The following is a 24,073-nucleotide window of genomic DNA, read 5'->3' as shown; positions in this document are numbered from 1 at the left end:
CTTGGATCCTCCAGGAGGCAGGGCGGGATCACTTCCTGTCTAAGCATCACATCCACAGTTAGGCTGAGTTCTAAACCCAGGCCACCTGGAGTACAGCCAGCAGACCAGAGAGCTCATGCCAACTCTGCCACCAGCCAGATGTAGCCTCAGACAACTTGGCTGACTCTAACCGAACCTCAGCTTTCCCATCTGTGTACATGGGCCTCAGACTGAATAGAATGTAATATACCATAATATTTCATAGATCAAACTCCACTAGTCTCCAGCTAACTACATAATTTTTGGAAATCATACACTTCACCTTATTTGAGGATTCTCAACTGCAATATGATATTCATTCTTGTTCTACCAGTTCAACAAATTCTTCCAATGACCAAGTAAATGAAGAAGATAGCCCTCATTCATTGCTGGTAGAAATGTAAAATGATACAACCACTTTAAAACTGTTAGTACTTCTAAAATTAAAGACTGAATTTCTAAATGAGCTAATAATTCCACTCATAGGCATACGCTTAAGAGAAATGAAGGTGTGTGTGCACACAAAAGCTTGTACATAACTGCTCATAGTATTTTTATTAACAATGGCAAAAATTGGAAACAGTTCAAATGTCCAGTAACTGCTGAATGGATAATAAAAATGTATATATCCATATCATGAAATATTAATTCACAATAAATTAAACACTTATATGTGCTAAAACATGGCTGAACCTAAAGAATAGTATGCTTTATGAAAAAAACAGTCATAAAAGACCACATATTGCATGAACCCATACATACAAAATGTCCTGAATAGAGAAATCTACAGAGACAGACAGCAGTTGTTACACAGGGCTGGAGGGAGTACAGGCAAGAAATGGCTACTAATGGGTCTGAGATTTCCTCTGGATGATGAAAATGCTCTGAAATCTTCAATGGTAGTAGTTATCGAACTGGGTGAATATACACTGAATTTTACATTTAAAGATGGTGGATTTTAAGTGTGTAAACACACCTTGATATTGTTTTCAGCAAAGGAATAGAAATGAAAAAGCTTTAAAATTGTGAGCTATTACTGAATATCAGTGTAACCATAGGATCTTCAGAGAGAAATCCACAGAACTCAAAAGAGGACTCACTCCTTCAGTCAGCAATCACTCCATCTTTTTCCACGGAGATCACAGCAAAAGCTACTTCCCTACAATAGTTAAGTCACAGATCCTTACATATGTGGTTTCTTTACATACGCTCCCTTTCAAAAAGAAATATTTTGAGACTGGCCACAGAGGGAATACACAATTGGAGGATCAGTGAAGAGATCACTGATAATTTTTGTAAGATTACAGTATGAAGTCCACATTTTGGGATAATGTGCTAAAGGGTATTGAGGGATAGTGGGAGTACTATGACTAAGGTCTACCATCCTGGTCTTGTACAACTCACTGATTTCTAACAATGTCACAGAAGAAACACCAAACTTAAGCTCCTGTAGGTTTAGCATAAAAGGTGCACATTCCAAAGAACAATATCCATTACCTGTAGGGGCCTGGGTGTTGGTCTTCCTGCTCTCTCGGGTGCCCTTCTGGGCCCACACTTCGACCTCGTACTCCACACCTGGCTTCAGGCCTGTCAGGATGGTCCTGCTCTTGTCCTTCCTCACTGGAACCTCCCTGGTCTCTCCATCAGCAGAGGTGTAGCGCACAACATACCTGTCAATGTCGGCCTCTACTGGCTTCCAAGAGACAGTGGCAGTATTTTCTGTTACCTGGTCAGTCACCAGGTTTTTGGGGCTGTCAATGTCTAAAAGGAAAAGTGCTAATCAATATAAACCATCAACAGGCACCAAAGAGTAAGACCATTTGGCTTCAGCTGAGGCATTTTCCTGCACTTGTAGTCATCTCATCTCATGTCTTGGTTTTTAGTTGCTTCATGGATGCAGAGCTTATCTCCCCAGCTAGGTTCTTGGATCCCAAGGAAGCAGCACAAGATAATGGTGTGAGTACCACATCCACAGCTAGGGAAGCTGGCCTCTAGGTCTAGGCCAAGAGGCAGATCTCGGGGGCAGGAAGCCCCCTGAGCTATGGCCAGCAGAACAAGGGTCTTAGCTCTACCATCAGCCAGTCGTGGCCTTGGACAAATAGGCTGCTTCTGTCTGTGTCTCAGCTTCTTCTTTTCTAAAATGTGCAGCTGGATGGACTTTTAGGTTGACTCTATACTAACATTCCAAGCATGTATCTACTTTCATAAATTACTGATTTGTTTTATGACCTTGGGCAAATTGTTTCAGTTTACTTCTATATTTGTAAAATAGAATGTTTAATAGGTATTTATATAACTCTCTAGTTAGCTCTAGAAATCAAGATTTTAAAATGTCACATAGAAAGGGGGATTTGAAAATGTTAAAGTATTACAGTATTCACTGATCTGAAGCCATGGAATATTTGCTCCATAATTCAAACTGTAATCAAGGGTAAACTAACCTCTTTGCATCATCTTGCTCCACAGGAAAAAAATAAAGGGTGTGGGATGTGATATTATCCTTTCTTATCTTGTATAGTTGTTGTACTATATGAGCTAATAGTGTGTCTCTTATGACTGTTCTTAGCACTGACCAGTGACTATAAACTCTCATTATTAGTGATATCAATTTATCAACACTTTGTTAGGCTCCTATATACCACACACACAAAGGAAGGTGCTCAAAAATGTATTTTACCAAGAAAATTGTAGTATTCTTTTTTCTAAATGGTTCATCACAAAAGCCATTATCCTACAGTCATTTGCTCATAGGTCCTATTACATATATTGGTTTAGGCTATAACGTCAAGAAAACGGATATTCAGTTCCAACCTGAAGGTTCCAAATAAGACATGGTCAACAGTCTCATAGTCCCTGATTTACCAACTATCTCTGGCCCGCAAAAGAGATTGGAGAGACCAGTAAGGTAGGCTTAAAGAATTTTCTGGAAAGAGTTAAATGGTTGGTCCCATAAGTGGGATCCAAGCCTTAAATACACAGTGTCAATGTGGTACCTTATGGAGATTATCAGTCTGTAGAGCAAGAGATCTCAATAGGTGTGATTAGCAATGTCTGAAGACATTTCTGATTATGAGAACTCAGTGTAAGATGAGGAGACTACTGGCATGTAATAGGTAGACAAGAAGGACACTCCTAAATGTCCTACAATGATGAATAAAAATCCCTGCAACAGAGAATTACCCACCTGAAAGTGTCAGTAGTGCTAAAGTTGAAACTTTCTTCCTAAAGCTTGGGGAACACCATGAGCTAGTATCCATTTTAGGGTGATACATCTCTAAAATTATCTATGGTGAGAGAACTGTGGCCTATTCTGATGCAGGAAAAGAAGCTGGAGCACTGTAAAAGACTTGTACATCCAGCTGAATAAATAAAGGATGTATGTGGTTCCACATAGACCATTCTGCCCACAAGCCAATGGGCTAGTTATGGGACAAGCAGAAGAGGGCTTCCCTGGCTTGTACTAGAAGCTGTCAGAGGGGGCCACCTAGAGGAGCAAGATGACTCCACTAAAGGTGCTGGGGTAGATGCCCTCCCTATGTATGCGTGAAAGAAGGGGAGCAAGAGACCAGAGGAGACAAGCATTTGCCCATAGTATCATTACAGTGACAGACCCCCAGAGAAAGACAAGCACAAAAGTACTCCATAAGAGAGTCAGCTTTAATACTTATAAGGTCCCACAACAGGCCCCAAGCAACCATGATTATTTGGCTGTCATGATCTTCCACAAACACTGGCCTCTCTTCCCTCACAATCCCTGTTATGGTCTAGATCTAAAATGACTCCCAAAACCTCACGTGTTCAGAGATGGGGCTTGGTCAGAGGAGGCTAGGGGGGTGACCTGGAAAGGTATGCTCTCATTCCTGAGTTCCTGGCTCCCCTTTTTCTCCACTTTCTCCTGCCTCTTCTCTCTCATCTCCTCTTCTTCTTCCTTTCTTTCTCCACTCCCCCTTCCTTTCTCCCTTTGCCCCTCCTCTTTCTCCTTCTTGGTAAGCAGCTGTCCCCGACCATGCTGTTTCTGCCTCAGAGCCACATGACCATTGACTGAAACCTCCAAAACTGTTAGCCAAAATAAACCTCTCCTCCTTTAAATTATGGGTGTCAAGCATTTTGTCCCAGTGATGGAAAAGTGACTAATACAAAAAACAGATACCAGCAGTCAGGTCAGTGCTGTGAATTGTACCTGACCATGTGGCTTACAAGCCTTTGGAACTGATCAGCAAGAGTCTGGTAAGCTTTGCAGATGAAGGCTAAAGAAGCCCTAGAATGATGTAAGTAGAGCCTAATAGATGATTCTGGTCAGAGCTCAGAAGGCCAAAATGCTGACAGAAATGTAGACAGTAAAGGCCAGGATAAGGAGGTTTCAGTAGGGAACAAGGATTCCATTGGCAACTGAACTAAAGGCCTCCTGCATTAACCTCTAGCAAAAATTGTATCTTAATTTTTCCCATGTCCTGACACTTTGTAGGAGACTGAGATTAAGGGCAGTGGTAACTGATCTAGCAGAAAAAACTGTCAATGCAGCCCAACATTCAGACTATGGCCTGGATACTGCTGGTTCCTTTTAGCCAGATTTATAGTAAGAATCAAACAAAAAGCAGAGATGAGTGATTTGAAAATTTTACAGTTTCATCAGAAAAAAAGCACTTGCAAAGTTTGGATCAAGGAGAGTATGGTTGCTGAAAAGATTAGCATTAAAAAGAAGCCAAGTACTTTCTATCAGGACAGTAGGAAAGGTGGCTTAAAGGCATCTCAGTAACTGGCCAGACTTCATCCTTCAAAAGCTCAAGTGTGTAAGAGGATAAGCTCCTTTGAAAGTCCTCGATTTGAGAAAAAAGCCCCAGGATGCTCTGTTCACTCAAGGTTGCCTAGAAAAGTGCATCCCTACATCCAGCTATCTACACACTCAGAGGCCATTGTGTCAAAGGGGGCCAGATTACTTCTTGAGTTGATAGCAGACCTTGGCATCATCCATGTGCTGCTGGTTCTTCAGGCATATAGAATGCGAGAGTTGTGGGGTCGTGGAAGTGTCCACCATATTTCAAAGGAAGGTTTGAGTGGCTAGCCAGTGTGTCCCGAGAGGGAAATGTGTGACGCTATGAGAGCAAAGCTGAAGGTGCAATGGAAACCATAGGATGTTGGAAATTCCAGGAACATGAATTATCTGCTGAGGAAAGAGTCAGGCCAAGAGAGAAGCCATGTGGGCTTCAATCAGCAAGGCCTTAGAACAGGGCTGCTCAAAGGCTTTGGAGCACAACTTGCCCCAGGTTTTTACCATGGAGCTGAGGACTTAGTGTATGCCCTGCTGGGTTTCATTCTTGCTTTGCTTTGATACCACTTTACTCCCCTAGTCCTCATCTTTGGAGTGGGACTGCTTACCCTGTACAACTGTACATTGAAAGTGTTTAACTTTCTTTTTTATCTCATATTGTGGCCCACAGCTAGGAATTTGCCTTGACTCTCAGAGGAGACTTAAGACTTTTCAGCAATGCTGAAACTGTTAATACTTTGTTAACTTTTACAGATGAGTAAATGTGTTTTACACAATGAGATGGACATGAGCTTCTGGGGGACAGGGTGGAATGTTATGATTTACATATAAAATGATCTCCCAAAAGTCTCAATTTCAGAGGTGAGCCTGGTTAGAATGGAGAGTAGGAGTGACTAAGGGAGTGACCAGCCAAGGTATATTCTTTTCCTAGCCCTTCCTGTGTCTGTGTCTGTTTCTTTCTCTTCCTCTTCCTCTTCCTCTCCCACTTTTTCTTTTTCTCTCTTTCTTTCTCCCTCTCTCTCTCCCTCTCTCTCTCTCTCCTTCTCTCTCTCTCTCTCTCTCCTGGCATCCTGGCTGCCATCGATGAGGAGCTTTACTCCTCCATTCACAACGCAATTTCTACCTCAGCCAATTATGGATTGAAATCTCTGAAACTGTGAGCCAAAATAAACTTTTCTTCCTTTAAGTTGCAAGCATCAGGTAGTTTATCCCAGCATACAATCACTCAACCCCCTTCCTCTTGACCTCTGGCTTCTCCTCCTCTTCCTCCTCCTCCTCATGCTCGCCCCTATTCCTCCTGACCTTTGACTTCTCCTCAGCTTTCATCTCCCAGCTGTGCCAAACACAAACGGGTCAGAAATTGTACTTAGCAAACTGGAAGAATAGTGCTCGAAGTATAAGCAGGAAACAAGAGAAGGTGAGCCATCTCTCCTCTCATAGTGGGCAGTTAGTGGGCAGATGGTCAACTCTCAATGAAGGATGGACTATTACATAGAGATAGATGTTACTAAAAAGAAGACGGCATTTGCAAGAACTACATCTGCTTGTTTTTAGCTGATAAAAAGAAAAAAACTGTAATGATTGTGGCCTAAATATTCATGCAAAAGGCAAAAAAAAGGACAAACATCATAGAAAGGGTTTAAATAGGTGGAAGGTTAAAAAAGTTGGTTTTGGATTATAATCCTCAAGTCCGGCTCTCTCCACCTGACAGTTGCTTATGCTTTCTTCATATTTATTCTTTGCCAAAGCAAAGAGGCAAAGAAGAACAAGGGACCAAGAGCAATAACCATCACTCTTTAGAGACCAGGATTAGAGAGTACAATATGAGACATACTCTAAGGGAAGTCATAAAGGAAGTGAGAGGTATATAATTTATTATGGAGAGATACCAACCTCTAATCTATGAAGCCTCTCTGTCTGACAAGATCAAAGAAGGAAAACCAACCTAGCAGACAAGGAGTTTAGCAATGACGCAGAGATAACACACACTCTATTACCTGTAGGGGCCTGTGTGTCGGCCTTCCTGCTCTCCTGGGTCCCCTTCTGGGCCCACACATGAAATGTGTACTCCATGCCTGGCTTCAGGCCTGTCAGGACGGTGCTCTGCTGTTCCTTCCCTACTGGAACCTCCCTGGTCTCTCCATCAGCAGACGTATAGCTCACCACGTACCTATCAATGGGAGCCTGCACGGGGTCCCAGGAGACAGTGACCATATTCTCTGTCACCTGGTCAGTCACCAGATTTTTAGGACTGTCAATGTCTGAAAGAAATATGTTGAGAAAAGCCTTAGCTCAGAAGCTGTGGAAGGCACATTCACCACCCCATCATCCTGATTTTCATCTTCTAAAGTTCTCAGCACCAAGCAAAGGGATTCCCACCCTGGGTCTCTGGTAGGAGTCAAGGGAAAAAGTAGCCTCTTGTTCTCAATTTCAAAGAACAAACTGTTATAAACCTGGTACCTTTTCTTGGCTTTCAGCTCCCTAAAATGTGAAAGAAACAATGTCTTCTTAGTAGCTTATCAAGATTGCCCATTAAACATCCGACATGAAAACAGGATACCTAATTTATGACTTTATCAAGGACTGCAATAACTAGACCCTATATCTTGGCCTTATATGCTAAAAACATTGCTACTATACAACTTAAATTCTCCTTTCTGGTGGCCAAGTAGTTTCACAAAGCTCATCACTATCAGGGCAGAGCAGCCCACAGAGAACACTTCTTAAGCCCACTGCCTGCCTTGCATCTTTAAGTTTCTCATTACAGAATCTCTCCTCAGGCCAAACCGTTGGTACCATGCACACTTCACTCCATACACTCAAATTTCAGTTCCAATTGACCATATCTCTCTGGTTACCTGTGGGGGCCTGGGTGTTGGCTTTCTTGCTCTCCCGGTCTTCTTTCTCGGCCCACACGTAGACTTTGTACTCCACACCTGGGCTCAGGCCGATCAGGTCAGTGCTGGTCTGCTCCTTAGCCACTGGAATCTCCCTGGTATCTCCATTGGCAGAGGTGTAGCTCACCACATACCTGTCAATTTCAGCCTCCACTGGGTCCCAGGAGACAGTGAGTGTATTTTCTGTTACCCGATCAGTCACCAGGTTTGCTGGGCTATCAATTTCTTTAGGAAAGATACAAAAGAGGATAGTTTTAACACCGTGGAGTTCCTAAAAAGCCAGCACAGATACAGCCAAAATGATGAGCTCAATAAATTTCATTCTGCTGTATGCCAATGATTCAGATGAATTATAGGTTTAATTAAGCAACTGTTTGGAAATTCCAAGAATGGGCTATTCGCACTTAATGAGAAGTAGTTTTCAGATCAAGCCAATATATAGAAATGCTATAAATTTTTCCCACAAGTTGCTTTTGGATAAAAAGAATTGATCTTCACATACAAATTTCTCCTTTACCCAGCATTTACATAACATACTTTCATTCACTTCTTAACTCCTTGGACCTGAAAGCAGCTATATTTCAACAAATGTCTGCATCTGCTCTAATATGAGGTATGATTTTAAAAATACAATGAAAATGCTGTTCAGAGCCATCCAACCAGAAGATGGGGATCTTCAATGTGAGAATCAGGGCTTCAAACCTTAGTGTGTAACAAGTTTCAACTTGTTCATACAGTCAGTGAGTTGTGAGCTACAGTTGAGAGAAGGTATGCTTTAAAGTATGCCATAAATCATGAATCACAAACAAAGCATTATCATGAAATTGTACTGATTTCAATTGGGTTTGCACCATCTTACCACTTCCAATTCCAGATTTTTAAGAAATATCATCATGAGAAATGAAACTTTTTTTATGATTATGATCCTGAGACCAAGATTCAGAATGAAATTCATCCAGTGATTGTGCGAAAAAAGCACATCAGCCAAGACCCAACATCAAGGTGATGTTGACTGTGTTTTCCAGCCATGATGGAATTGTGTGAGCTGAGTTTGTACCCAGGGACACTACAGTGAACTCTGAATAGTATAAGGGATTATTAGAGAATACAAGGAACAATGTGTGTAAAAAAAAAAAAAATAGCCTGAGAAATGGACAAATGATTTCATCCATCACAACACTTGATGTCACACTTCACTTCTGGTATGGCAATTTTTGTCCAACAAAGCACTACAGTGTGTCTTCATCTACCTCATTCACTGGATCTGACATCAGGTGACTTCCAGGCCTTCCCCAAATGACCATGTAAAGTAAATGTTTTGAATCAACTCAGGACATTGAGGCAGCCACAAGCGTGCAACTAAAGACCCTCATGAAAGAGGATTTCTGTAGAAGTATAAACTGGAGACTTTTACAGGTAAATGGATGCATCTCAAGACCATACTCATAAGTAAAATAAACCAGATGCACATGTGTAAACATTATACTGTCTCCCTAGTGTGAGAAGCTGAAAGAGTAAATAAGATCCAAAATGTACAATAGATATTGTAAAATGGGAAGAAACTTCAAAAGGAAAGAGAAACTAGGATGGGGGAATGGAGAAAAGAAAGAAGGGAAAAACACACACGCACAGTTAAGATAGTTATAATACTAATTCCTCTTAGTTCATTGAAAAGAAAGCTTTGTGCTAATATTGTTTGGATGATTAAATGCTGATATCTTGTTCTCTGAGTAACTAATTTAAAGATAACAAAACACAATGTATTAACCATTGTTACCCTCCTATTATCTTGTTTTGAAATTTTGTGGGTTTTTCTCTTTAACATTAAAAAGGGAGGACTTCTATAACTGCTTCAGAAAGTGGAAGAGTGATGGGTTAAGTACGCTTGAAGGGGGGGCGGGCATTGGGGGAGCTCCATGGCAATGGTCTTTTACTATAATAATTTTGTGTCTAATTTAAACATCCACCATATGTTTTGGTCACACTTCATATTTCTAGTATAAGGAAAATACCCTGTGAGTGGGAGTTGTCAGTTCTTTCCATATAAAACATTATGTCTGTAGCTAGAGATACAGGAGAGTTTTAAATTAATGTTATCTGAGATCTGGACCCATAAAAATAAATCCTACTTGTGAACTCTAGGTTTCTATATGGCTCAACTGGGTCAGGACCTGGCCTCTGCCATTTACCAGTTGCCCACATGTGGCAAATTATGTAATTTAAATCTCTGCTTCTTCACTTCTACAAAGAAGGAAATATTACTACCTACCTCATAGGCTATGATGGGTACTAAAGGAGATATGGCACTGTAAATGTTTATATGAGCTGTTAGTATAATGACCTTTTATTCTCAAAGCATAAACCCTGAGAGAGAGTACAATAATCCAAGTCATTTAGTATACAGTGAGAAAATGGTATGTCTTTATCACCCTTTTTCAAAGACCAACTCCTAAAAAAACTGAGCTTTCTGGGAAAGCAAATGCATTTCCAACCTATAACCCATCGTTCGCCAGACATGGCGGGCCAGCTCGGTGCAGTACACAGCGAAGGGAGATGAATGGCCTTTGGGATCACAGAGTTCAGGGTATCCAGACATCTGTGATGCAGGGACGAAAGACTTAGCTCCTGAGACTGAGGTGGTTTTAATGCTCCAGCATCATCCTTCACTCTTGAACCACTTCACAGATCTACCCATCACAAAAAGCACTTGCAATTCTCTCATCTGCCATATTCTCACACCTCTGTGCTTCCTCTGTTCACCTCATCCTTCCAGACTCCCGTCAGATGTCCTCTCCTCCCACTGCCTGCCATGACCTCTCTCACACCTCAGGCTTTTGTTGCTACCTTTTTTTCCCCTTAGGCTCCCAGAGCTGCAGGAATATCTATTTCCTTTAGAACATAACTCAGTGTTCTTTTTTTTTTTTTTTTTTTTTTGGTTTTTCTCCGGTACTGGGAACCGAACTCACAACCTTGAGCTTGCCAGGCAGGCACTTTGCCTCTGAGCTAAATCCCCAGCCCCAGAACATAACTCAGTGTTATGTTCTAAATACCCAGAGGATTGTGAATGCCATAAAGACACATCTATGAACTCTGTTTCTTATCTTTGTTGCCCTAGAGCCCAGCTCCATGCCCAAGCCCCTCGCCCAGCAGCAATGCCACATCCCCCAGGGTGGGGTGGTGTACCTGAAAGAAAGCAGATTCTTCTCTACTATAACCTCCACTGTCTTAGAAATTCTGATCCACATGCTCTTTCTTTGCACAATGCTAAAAAATCCTAATAAACTGAAAGTCATGTTTAATGTAAACCAGGAGGTGGCAGTCTCTAGTCCTCTAGCCAAAGTCTGAATCACTGCAGATCACTCATTCATTCATTGGACAAGACCTCACTTAGTCTAAGATACCTAGGCTGGACTTAAACTTGCAGTCCTCTGCCTGAGCCTCCCAGAATGCTGGGATTACACTTCAGATCTTTATACATAAAGTTTTATTGGAACCTAGTCATCACAGTTCATTTACATGTTATTTATTGTCTGTGGTTATTTTCATGTTTTCTTGGCAGAGCTGAGTAGCTGCAACTGAAACTTTTTGGTCCTCAAAGCTGAAAATGTTAACTAATCCTTTACAGAAAGTTTGCTGATCCTGATTTTAAATAAACTTCGGTCTCATCATCCTCACTGTCAAGTTCTCTTCTTGCCTGGAGAAGAGATCAATTCTCTGAAGCCTACTGGGACCCAGGAGGTGTTGCCTCACGAAATAATACAAAGACCAAAAGCTGATTGCCATTCTAAGAAATAATCGCTCCTATCACTTGTACAGAACTTGCTGTGTGTCAGGGACTTTCTAGGAATCAACTCATGGAATCCTCCCCAAAGGCCTCTGATGTAGACACACTTGGGCGCTGCTTTACAGACAAGAAACTAAACAATGAAGGTGAAGTAACTTGCCCAAAGCCGCTCAACTAGCAAATGCCAGAACTGGGATTAAAATGTGGACCGCCAAGCTTCTGAAACCATGTTCTTAACTATGTACCTGCTTCTCTGATCGTCTCTCTACATTCAGTGTCCAGATAATAAATGAATCTTTTCCCTCTGATTTCCTGTCAAGTGTTTTGGAACCTGAAGTAGGCACCAAGAACAGGCTGCTCTGAATTCAGGGAAGCACCAGGGGAAATGTAAGAGGAAAGAATGGCCAGGTTATGACATCTGCAGGCACAAACTGAGCAGAAGGAGTGGAGGAAATATGGGGATGCTTAAGTTTCTGAAAATGTAAAGACAAAATCAGTACATTTGGTGACTGTTGACTCAGAGGATGTAAACTATTTCCATGGTCTGAAAAATAGCTCTAGATTATATGCAAAGTGCCTATACAGCCACTACAAACTGGGGTAAGTATTCAAATTCACTGTCTGTCTGATGTTTGAGTTTTCACGTTCAAAAAATGAAAATGAGAAGATGTTGGCTCTGTTCTAAAAAAATTGCATATGGAATTCCAGCCCAAACAAGAATGACCTTCCGCTTCAAATAGTCTAGTTTCTTCAGTTTTAGCTAAGGAAAAAAAAGGAAAATAATCATAATTATGAAACTGAAAATTGTCTTTACAAATTTCCCCATCACTACCAATGAAAGAACTGATGTCAAATGCAATGACCTCCCGATTCAAAATCAACCTTCTCCTTTCCCTGAGGAAACCTGCTTCCATTCTTCCATTACCTGTGAGAGCCTTGGTGTCAGCTTTTTTGCTTCCCTGGTTGCCTCTCTCAGCCCAAACATAGACTTCGTATGCCTCTCCCGGCTTCAGGCCAGTCAGGGTGGTGCTGCTCCGGTCCTTGGGTACCTCTCTGTCCTTGGTCTCTCCATCAGGGGAGATATAGCGCACCACGTACTTGTCTATGTCCGCCTTCACTGGATTCCAGGAGACTACTGCTGTGTCTTCGGTCACTTGATTTGTGACTACATTGGTTGGGCCATCAATTTCTTCATAAAAACACATAAAAAATTTAGACAAACCATTTGGCTGGTCAAGATCACAGCTGCTTTAAGATCTAGTTCACCTGGGTAGCCTCATTCAGTAATCTGCACAATGCAAGGGAGTTTCTCCATGATTCACTGACAGGTGGACATCTGACCTCTACGAAAGGGCTCCCTGATGAACAAAACAATCCATTCTTTTTTCAGATCACTGAACACATTAGAGGAAACCCCTTCAGGTGTAACCCCTTAAAGTGTAACCACTTCAGATGAGTCTACCTTTGACAGACAAACAGCAGCCATCTAATTGCTCTTCTAGGAGACTACCCAGCAAGTTTACAAGAGAATTTATCATTCCCCTTTCAAATTTCCCTCAAATCAAAACAACTCACCTCTCTTGTCTATTTCTTCTGTTTTAGCTTCTAGACTCGACAGTTACGTGTGTAGAAAGGCCTTTCCTTTCCTTTTACAAATAAAAATCCCCAAAGCAACAATTCAGTGCACATCATTATGTGCCAGGGAATGCAATGGCACTCAGCACACACAAATGAATAAAACACTCAGAAATCCCTGCCATGTGACATTTATATTCATAAAAAATGAACCCAGAACAATATGCTGGTCATATATTAGACATACATGTGCTTTCCAGAAACATATCCATGGCCTCAAAAAATCCCTAATCTTTTTCACACATGTTCCTACTCACCCTAAACTTCTATCAATATCTGCTAAGTACCACCACCAGTCATTCCATTTCAGAAAGTCTTGGTTAAGTTCTGGCATCTCTATTTTTAAAATAAACTTTCAAAACTCTCAAATAGCTGGGCATGGTGGTACATGCCTGTAATCCCAGCACTCAGGCAGATCATCTTGAGTTCAAGGTCAATCTATATTATGCAGAGAGACTCTGTTTCAAAAAAGGATAAAAACTCTCAAGTAACTCTGATGCATATCAAAGGTTGGAAACCTCCATGTTAAGAAACATTATCCCAATGTCGTGTCATAAGTTGCATTGCGCCCTCTACCAAAGAAAAAACCATGTTGAGTGCCACCTCCCAATACCTTAGAATATGACTTTATTTAGAGTTGTCTTTACAGAGATAATAAAGTTCAAACGGCATCATTAGGATAGACCTAGTCCAACATGGCTGTATAATATATTTCCTGGGCCTGACATTTATTCTTGTTATATTTTTGTTTTATAGATCCATTTATAATTTAGTCTTTTCAATACCACCTTTTTCAGGTTGACTTTCCTGTCCAACTTCTTATCATTGGAGAGTTTTATAAGTAAGTCATCTGAGCATGTCCTTCAAAGCTGCTGATAAACATGCTCCACAGAACAAAGCTGAGGCATTCCACCCAAGCCTCCCTACATACGGATCAGCATCCTCTCATCAAAAGACACACAAAACAGCTTCTTACTCTCAAACACCTACACATTTTCCTTCCTCCTTGTGCTGCTCTTGGTCTCTTGGTCAAGAGCTCTTCAGAGAGAAGATACAACTTCAAATGGTCCGATCTGTAACATCAGCTTCAATGCACCTTTCTTGAACACAGTGTTTTATTTGTATGTAAAGATGAACTACGTTCCCCCACCAGAGGCAGTGACTATTTCATTAAGTAAATCAACTGCCCATACACTGAGCATATGTTAAGTGTTTGGTGCTTTTTATACCTTCTTTTATCAAATTCCATAGAAAAAAATATAAGGCATTTATCAGATTTCCTACCCACCAGTTTAGAAAATCAATAAAGGCTACCACTTTTAGGCCAGTAGCTACGTGGCAGACCGAGAAATGTTAGATAACCTGTTTAAGATCACTCAGCTTAGGAGTCACTGACTTCTCCACAGTCACCGAATGTCTACTTAGCGCTGGGGATTCAGTCGTGTCATAAGTTGCACTGCGCCCTCTACCAAAGAAAAAACCATGTTGAGAGCCACCTCCCAATACCTTAGAATATGACTTTATTTAGAGTTGTCTTTACAGAGATAATAAAGTTCAAACGGCCTCATTAGGATAGACCTAGTCCAACATGGCTGGCATCCTTGTAAAAGGAAGAAATTTGGACACAGAGACAAACATGCAAAGCAGGATGAAGATATAAAGACACAAAAGGAGAGGATAGCCCTATGGCTTGTACCTACAAATCAAGAAACACCAAAGTTGCCCACTACAGGCATTCCACAGGCTAGAAGATACAAGCGGGGAATCACCCTTCCAGCCTTCACAGGGAGCCCTGGGGACACCTTGATATCAGAACTTTAATATCCACAGCTGTGAACAAAATTTGTACTGTCTGTGGCCTCCCAGGTTTTGGTACATTGTTAGCATAGCTTTTAGGAACTAATATAACCAGTAATCAAAGACTGTCTTACGGAGCTTACTTTCTCCTGGGAGAAGATAAACAGTAAACATGGAGTACAGTATTATGAGGACAAGTAAAGAGACAACAGAATGATGAACAAGGGCTAGAGGTGCAGCCCAGTGATGGGCCATGTGCTTAGTATTCCCTAGATTCAACCGCCAGCACCAAAAAGAGAAAGAAAATGATAAGCTAACAATATTCATGACTTCAGGCAAGGAATTCAGGAAAGATCCCTCTCCTTGAAGGTGTTACATCTGAACAAAGACCTAAATGAAATGAGGCAGCTGGCCAGGTGTAATTGGGGAGAAATTCATTCTAGGTGGAAGAAGCAGCAAGTCCATAGGTCCTGCTTCATCTATTCAGAGAAGAGCAGGAGGCCAGTGTACCTGCACAGACTAAGTCAAGAGGCTAGGTGTGCGGCCAGCGAGGTTAGGGCAGAGTGGATGCAGAGGGCCTTGAAGGCCATGGTAATAACTTTGACTTTTACATCGAATGAGATGAGAAGTCTTTGGGGTTTTGCAAAGAAGAATGATGTGCTCTGTCTTGTATGATAAAAAGATCCCTCTAGCTGCTATGCAGACTACAGCAGGTCAAGAGTGGAGGTCACCTAGGAGGTTACTTAACAGTTTATGTGCAAGGTAGCAGGCCCTTGGACAGCTGCAGCAGGGATGAAGGTCATAAGAAAGGCTGGGTTTGGGGATTTGCAAAGGTGATGCTGTCAAAATCTGCTGATGGACTTGATGTGGGATACAAAAAAATGATTTGTTGTTTCCAGGCCTGAGCGCTTTGAAGAACGGAGTGACCATTTACAGTGATAGGGATACCGAGGGAGGAGAGTTTGCAGTAGGAGGTAGAGACAGGAAGGGACCCAGAGGTTGCTTTGAGGCACATTAAGTGATAGAGTCAAGCGTTAAACCCGTTCCCATCTATTACACATTTCTACTTTCTGCCACTGTATCCTGAGCAGCGCTATCACTAGTCTGGAATCGCTACTAATAACAAGCATAAATAAAGTGTGGTCTGTAATCTGGAATCCAGCAACCACAGTACATTAGAATTTGGAGAAACAACTAAGGAGAGACAATGATCTTGACCCATTGCTTCTGGGAGACAGACCCTGGGGACCCGCCACCAGCAGAGCGAGCATCCAGGGAAAGAAAAGTGGACAAGCCAGATGCACACACTCACAGGGACCCCTGCAGGGAGGCAGGAGGCTCAAGAGGGTGCCCAGGAGAAAGCATGCGCGCTGTTCCCTACACTCTTGTCCCTCTCTGCACAAGAAATGATGCCGCATGTGATAGGATGACAAGAGCCCTCCAAAGGCAGTATCTCAGTCTGGGGGAAGCAAGGATGAATGAGGGATGAATGAGGGATGGGAAAGTAAGGGCGAGAGAAGAAGAGCACAAGAGCATCCTAACAGCCCTGCTCCTGAAGTCCCTGGCCCTCACCCTTTCCAAAGCGACCCACATCTACACAACCCAGAGTGCTCGCGCCTCCTCTGCCTACCCCAGAGCAGTGCTTACACCCGCAACTGCCAGGCCCCAGCATAGGTCCACAGCTCAGCGGCATGGACGTTGCCTATGTGTGCTGAGAGGCCCATCGTATCCACACAGACAGACGGAGCAAACAGCAATGAGCCTCGGACCACTTTTCCTCAGTAGTTCAGAGCACTGGAACAGTGGAGCAATGCCAGGAAAAGAACTTTGGGCTATGAAAAACAGGAAGACAAAACAGACTCATCCCATGCCATGTATGACAGGAGAATGGAAGTTTAACTCAGAGAAAAAAACATGACCTTGCCAAGCTCACAGAGCCAGCTAGAGGCAACGTCAGCCTAGAACCCAGGGCTCTCTCCACACTTCCACGCTCCTTTCTCTTAATTCCCTAAAAACAGCTTAAACCCGAAGGCAGCTCTGCACGGAGCTGGTCTCCTTGACTTTCAGGTAGTAATGAAATGCTGAGACATAAGAATGGGGAAAGAGCTCAGAAGTGTAACCCCTACAGTACACCTGCTCTATAACACCACAACCTCCCTCTGCAGCAAGAAAGGATATGCAGATCATTAAATAGTTTTTCTACAGCAAAAGTCTCCCAGTAGTTGCAGAAGCTGGCCAAATCATAGATGTGTCACATCTGTACATCCAACTACAGGACAAGCCCTCTCCACCTCAGCCTGATTTCCTCATCGGGCTGCAACTTCCTACCTGCTTGGCATTAGGAGCTCTGCTAGATCTTTCTTGGAGTTCTACATGATCAGAGGAGTCAGAGAAATTTAAGGAAATATCTGTGAGATTTTTTTTTATACTGAGGGTTGAATACAAAGCCTCTGCACTGAGCTACATGCCCAGCTCGTTTTTATTTTAGTTTGAGACAGGGTCTCACTAAGCCATTAAGTAGCCCAGGCTGAGTTCAAACTTGTGATCCTCCTGCATCAGCCTCCCAAAATGCTAGGATTACAGGTGTGTCTCACCATGCCCAGCTTTTGAAACTTGTAAGATTTGACAGGTGACTTACCTTTGAGTACATATGTTAGTTAGAAGAAAGGTGAGCCCCAACTCAAAGAGATATAATTGCAAAATATGAATGTGTAGAAGGGGCTAATTAGAGCTCTGTTTGCATGAAGAAAGTTTGTCCCACTATATGGCAAGATGCACTCGGCTGGGTAAGGAATGGCTGGCTGCAGCCTATACTGTAATGTTCAACAGCACATCTGCACGCTCCAACGTACAGCCACAGCATTAGGAGCCAGTTCCTACACTCACAGCGGCCACCTTTGAACCACCCAGTGCCTGGTATAAAGTGGAACAACCAGGATATAAAATCTATGGAGATGTGAGCTTGGGGCCAAAGATAGCGGGATGGGTCCTATGCTACTGATTTGAAGGTGTGTTCAAATCACTTGAAACCATGTTACAGATGCCTTAAACTCCTGTACCTATGCAAACCATTGGCTTCTTCTCACAGCCTTTTGTGGCTGTCTTCCCATAGTAGCAACAAAATTATTCAGAAGGCACCATGTATAGAGAATGTGCTTACAGAGATCAACCCTTCTTCCAGCTCTCCTCTAGCTCTTCTTTTGAAAAGGTTAGCAACTGTGGTCTCCAGTGAATTTGAGTTCAAGTGACAGCTCAGCTATTCACTAGTGCACCCTGAGTCTCCTAAACTTTAATTCTCTTATCTATAAAATGAAATAATACTCAAAATACTATTACAAGGACCACAGATAATATTTATGAAGTTTCACAATATACAGAAGCCCTCTAGAATACAATGGTCACCCAAATGATAGAGATCGTTGCTGTTTGTCAGTCTCTGGTATTTGTGTTGGGTATATGCGAGAGACAGGAGTTCTGGATGTGACCAGAGCTCATCCTCGAACAGAAAAGGATTTGGGAAAGAAAATCTTAGAAACTAGACCATTTCAAATGGAACATTGTGTGGAAATCAGTAAAAAGACAGAGAAGCAAAATTTCTCTTTCATAGCATATATTATGCTTATATCTAATGTCCCCCCAGAGCTTCATGTGCTCATAGATGGAGCTTTGGGGTGGCAATTGGATCCTGGGTGTTGTGGGAAGCTCATCATTGGATTAGTCTACTCATGAGTTTATAGCTAAATGAGATGTTGGGAGGTGAAGCCTGACTGGAGGAGTTGGATCACTGGGGCATGGCCTAGAAGGGTCTATATCCCTCCTCATCTCTTGAGCACCAGACCACCACCACCACCACCACCACCACCACCCCTTTTTGCTGCCCTGTCATTAACTCTTTCTCTCCTGCAATGCTCCTCTGCCGTGGCGCCCTGCCTTGGAGCCAGCTGACTATGAACTGAAACCTCTATAAACTGTGAGCTAAAATAAACTTTTTCTCCTTTAACTGTGGGTGTTGATATTTTGTCCCAGCAATGAGAATATAACTAAGACAGCACAGCCTGAGGGGGGAAGTTCTGGGAAAATTGCTGACAAGTGACTAGTTTGAGGACTTGTAAAATTACAACAAAGCAATTGCTTCATACTCACTGTCTACAGCAGTGGTGAAAAACGGAGGGAAAGGGAGGCTGATCTTCATTATCCAGAGTGAGAAACTGAGGACAATGGCTAGAGATCTGCCCTTCTTGTCACTGGTTGTGAGCTGTGGCTGGGAGGGCGGATGGGGAAACACAGAGATTTCTCTGAACCTCACTGTCCTTGAGGCTGAGCCACTTCGGAAGCTGTACCTTGCTGGAGGGCGCTCTGCACTGAGTGTGTTAACAGGGTGAGAATTTTCTGTCAACTCTGTTCCTTTTGTAATGTCAGTTTGATAAGAAAAAAATTCTGAGATAAACAATTTAATTACAAGTGTGGAGATACAGGAAGTTAATCAGTTAACCATGGTGTATAGGTGGAACTCACAATAAGATTTTTTCACATTTAGGGGCTGGGGATTTAGCTCAGCAGCAAAAGCGCCTGCCTGGCAAGCGCAAGGCCGTGAGTTCGGTTCCCGGTACCAGAGAAAAACCAAAAAAAAAAAAAAAAAAAAAGACTTTTTCACGTTTATAAATATATATTCAAACCTCAACTTAAGTGCCCCACTATGCCCTGTTTTCTTATAAACTTTTGGAATTGTAAACCCCAATCAATCGAGAAGCAACAAGTACTCCTTCTGATGGGCCTCCCTCCTATTCCAAAGCTTGCCCCAGCTTCCCATAATCCCACCCTTCTTACCAGTCAGGGTAGGAGCTGCATAAACGATGTATGCTTTCCTTCCCCAAATTTAAAAAATTATTCTTGGCTCTGGGTCCTGCAAACATGGCTCCAGCTGCTACCTGGTTTTGCTGCTGATGGTTACAGGAGCTTGTCCAAGGACATGGACCTTTTTTTCTGGCAAGCAGCCCTAATAGCTCAATACACTCTTGGTCACAAAGGTTTGATTTAACAAATTCCACAGGGTGACTTTTTAAATGGAAAATACCTGAGCCGTGTCCTTTCCTCTTGCACATCCTCATGCTATCCTGAAATTCCAGGGTCTTTTTATATCTTGTGAGATACAAAATGTTTATAAGAAACAGATTATTTTCCCCCTTAAATTAATTAATAGTCTAGCCAGTTGAAAGTAATTCCTGCCCTTAGAAATTATAGTGTCTTTTTGTTTTATATGTTAATAGAATACATGACACAGATTTAGTTGCAATCCAGTAAAAAACCCATCCTGCTTTGGGATATAATTGGCAATAAAAACACTGCTTGGTCACTAATATTCTAGTTGGAATCACATACTTGAAAGGTTAGCTAGCAATTCAAGGCCACATGCAATTACATGTTCTAGGAACTCAGAGACAGAGATTGCTGACATTTAATGTGGTCACAGAAGGCTTGCGCAGAGCAGCGAACCCTGAAGGGCAGGCTTCAGGATATATCATCTTTGTTAGTTTCCTGTCTCTTCTGCTCAACTGTACCCAGCAATAAATATTTGTTGAATTAATTCATAGGTAGAGATAATAACAGGTTTTCTAGGCTGAAGTAACATATAAACAAGTGCACAAGGTATAGATAAGTCTTCTGTGCCAGGAAACCCCAAGAAGAGGCTGGCTACAGGACAACTAGAGGAAGTAATGAGAATAACAAACCTAGGTTAGACAGGCCCACTGAGGCCAAGAAGAGTTAGACCTTCTTCTAAGGCAAAGAAGAGTCTCAGACGTTTTTCAGTGAAAGAGTAAGCAGTTTGAAAATGAACCAGCTGTAAGGGACAAAAAGGAAGAGAGGTGTGATACTGCATAATATGAAATGCATGCTTGGTCTTCGTCCCCATTTCCTGGGGCACGTCTCCTAAAACCTTCATCATTTCCAATGTGATTGGTGTCTTTTTTGTTTCTGTATATGAAAGACATGATTGATAGCTGAGGTATCTTCAGGAGAGGAACTGGTTGTAAAGGCAGCAAACCATGTGATTAGAAATTTGGACCTTTCAGCCAGACTCTCCCTTGTCCTTAAGATAAGGTGGAAAGGAGTGCAAAATGTTTACTCCCTGCTGGCCAATGATTTAATCCATCATGCCTACCAAAGCAGGCCCTGAACACCCAAAGGACAGGGTTCCAGAGCTTCCTGGCTGCTGAAGATGTGGAGATGCCTGCAGAGTATTGGGATCAGAGAGGCCTAGAAGGTCCTATGCCCCGTCTCCAGTACTCTGTCCTACACAGCTTTTGTCTTATCCTTCATAATATCCTCTGTAGTACATGAGTTATGTAAGTAGAGTATTTCCCCAAGTTCTGTGAGCTGCTCTAGCAAATTGACTGAGCCCAAGGACGAAGTCATGTTTACTGACTCTCAATCATAACTTTATTGTTTGTTGGTCAGAAATATAGGTCGCAACCTGGATGGGACTGGAATGCAAAGGCAGAGGAGTCTTTGACGCTGAGGCCTCGCCTTCTCTTGTTAGACAGTGTCAGCATTCACTTGAATTGAACTGAACAGAACCAAACCGAACCGAACCAAACTGAATTGGACATCCAGTTGGCATCTGATGGAGAATTACTTGATATATGGGGAAAATCCCCACACACATTTTGGGGATCAGAGGTGAATTTTTCTGTCTTTCACTGACTACATAAGAAAGGAAAAAGTATTTATCCCCTCAAGGAGTACAACTGAGAAGGGCTTTACCTTTCCGCTAAACCCAAGGACTCAAGCTCATACAACATGCGTTCAAATCCAAGCTCTGTCATTCCTAGTTGGTGATCCTTGGCTTAACATCTCAAAGCCTTAGTTTTCTTATGTATGACACAAAAATAGTAATACCTACTCTGTAGAATTCCTGTGAAAACTAAATGAGATAATTTATGAAAAGTGTTTAGGAAGTATGAGATCTGGTACACAGTAAACTCTCAGTTCACAGCTGTAGAGAAAACTACTAGAAGCAAGGAAGTACTTGCCATTTTCCAACTCTGAAACTTTCCATTAGTCACTACTCACAGGCAACACAACCTATATTGTCCGATTTACAAATTACATTACATCCTCCTTCAAAACTACCCAGTTAGGGGCAGGCCTGGCAAATGCGAGGTCCTGAGTTCAGTTCCCAGTACCCAAACAAACAAACAACTACCCAACTATAATTTTCACACTCCAGATCTGCACTCTGTTAAGTAGGTAAAACAGAACTCACCCCTTGTATCTTCTCTCCCTGATTCTCACCACCTCAACTAGCTGCTTCCAGGACTAAATTGAAAAGAACTAAAATACTTTCCAAGCAAGACTCAAAACTCAGAGATCCCTTCAAGGCTCCAAGGATTATCCTCCACCAATTTTCCTTATATTCTAGACCACAGGTTCCCAGCATGGGAGAGGCAGGAGCAGAGTTATTACAGGAGGCTCACAATTCAATATGGGCTCAAGCAAAGTTTAAAAATGAAGTTACATAGATGCCTTGTCTATATGTCTACAACATTTTCAAATTCTGTTCTCATTAATAAATTACAAATTATGATTTATAACATTCTGTCTTTATCAATTTTCTCAATATATAAATGTTAACTAAACCATCTCTCCCACATCACAGTCTTTAATATCACTTGACATTTCAAAGCAGATTGTCCAAGTGTGGGTATCAGGAAAAAACAAAGTGCATGAACAAAATGAAATCAGAGATCACCTGTCCTTAGCTATGTCCCCAGGCCCAAGATAATAAACACCTTAAAACAAGTGATTGAAATAAGTAAAGATTAAGATGTCAGAAATCATCTTTTCTCTTGACACCAGGGTTTGGGGGGAGATTTTCTATGGTAAGAAAACTCTGAAATAGAAGTTTGCCTGCCCCCCCACACACATAGATGTCCATACATAAAGGGGTAGCATCTCTCTGCATGTAAATCCCAGACCTTTCATTCAGAAAGGAGTCATCCAAGAAACACATAAGAATAAGAACATAAATAAACACCCACAGTGCCTCCAGATAGCTTACCTGTCCTGCCATTCAGGAGTATCGGATTGCCCTCCAGATCTCCTCTTATGGGGACAACTGTGATCTTATAGTCCGTCCCAGGCTCCAGACCTGGAAACAAGCAGCCAGTGCCAGATGTGAGGACAGGCTCTGGAACCACTTACATCACTGCCCTTCCCTTGGATCCTTCTTGTGAGGCATAGATGAGGGGTTCTGCTCCCGTGATCAGGGGGATAGAAGCCCCATTAAGGGGGCTTGTCCATTGTGGGAGGACCGGGACAGATGAGGTGTGATTGGTGGAGTGTGGTTTTTTTGTTGGGTCATCTAGAACTTACTTTCAATTTTATTTATAGCCCCAATGTTTTCCTTCTCTCAAAAATTATCTTCTCTTAAAAGTTCCTTTCCTTTTCATTGTAATAATTAGCCCAGATTCCACCCCTCTTTCTTTTAAAGTTATTTCTCTATAGAAGCAACATGAATGAATCTTCCGTATGGCACAATATTCAGACTCCACTGGTAAAAGGCAGGTAGAGAGCAGTGTGTATAGGGCTCCCACTTATCCACCCTATAAATGTTGAAAATGCCAAGAGATGTCCTCTCAAGAAGGAACGAGGGGAGTAGATGGCAGATAAGGATTCAAGAAGGGTTTAACATGCAGCAAATAACCCTCAGGGCCCTCAGTCTCATGGACTTCTTCCAAAGCACTGTGCCTAACTAGCTTCCTGTGATTGTATATGACTTTTTTAAGGAGGGACCTGAAAAGTGTATTAATTTCAAGCATTGTAAAACTGGACCCAGCCTTGGGTCTTCATTTCCTGAGTTCCAGCTTTCGGCAGAATTAGCTCAGAGTCCCTGCTCCAGGCCTTTTGACACATTCTTCCAGGCATCGTGCTCAACAAAGCAATCTCAACCCCCTCCTTACACTTCAACACACACACACACACACACACACACACACACACACACACACTCCTGCTACCAAATCCATCCTAATACACAGGCAGGGTCTTACTTGGGAGGACATTTCAGAAGTGTGCTCTGTTAACATGGTGCCCTGGGAGTCCAGCTCTGGGATGCCAGCACACAGTCTCAGGCTTCAGAAACAAGCCCATGTCTGGCAGCCTCAGAGGTCAGGG

General features: G+C 42.3%; 1 protein-coding gene across 3 annotated transcripts in view; it reads right to left on the bottom strand.

The window, feature by feature from the left end:
- Tnn (tenascin N) overlaps positions 1-24,073 on the bottom strand; it is a 68,159-nt gene that overhangs the window by 31,157 nt on the left and 12,929 nt on the right. For all 3 annotated transcript variants that reach the window (XM_013520939.1, XM_005374898.2, XM_005374897.2), the window contains exons 6-10: positions 22,959-23,048; positions 12,393-12,656; positions 7,645-7,908; positions 6,784-7,047; positions 1,516-1,779 (exon numbers count right to left, since the gene is read on the bottom strand). In XM_013520939.1, the coding sequence (XP_013376393.1) occupies positions 1,516-1,779; positions 6,784-7,047; positions 7,645-7,908; positions 12,393-12,656; positions 22,959-23,048 (1,146 nt within the window). The remainder of the gene's footprint in view (positions 1-1,515; positions 1,780-6,783; positions 7,048-7,644; positions 7,909-12,392; positions 12,657-22,958; positions 23,049-24,073) is intronic.

The sequence above is a fragment of the Chinchilla lanigera genome, unplaced genomic scaffold (genome assembly GCF_000276665.1).
Source record: "Chinchilla lanigera isolate Chin_1 unplaced genomic scaffold, ChiLan1.0 scaffold00005, whole genome shotgun sequence".
NCBI classification, from domain to species: domain Eukaryota; kingdom Metazoa; phylum Chordata; class Mammalia; order Rodentia; family Chinchillidae; genus Chinchilla; species Chinchilla lanigera.
Note: the sequence above shows the minus strand (reverse complement) of the source record. Positions and strands in the feature narration are given on the sequence as shown.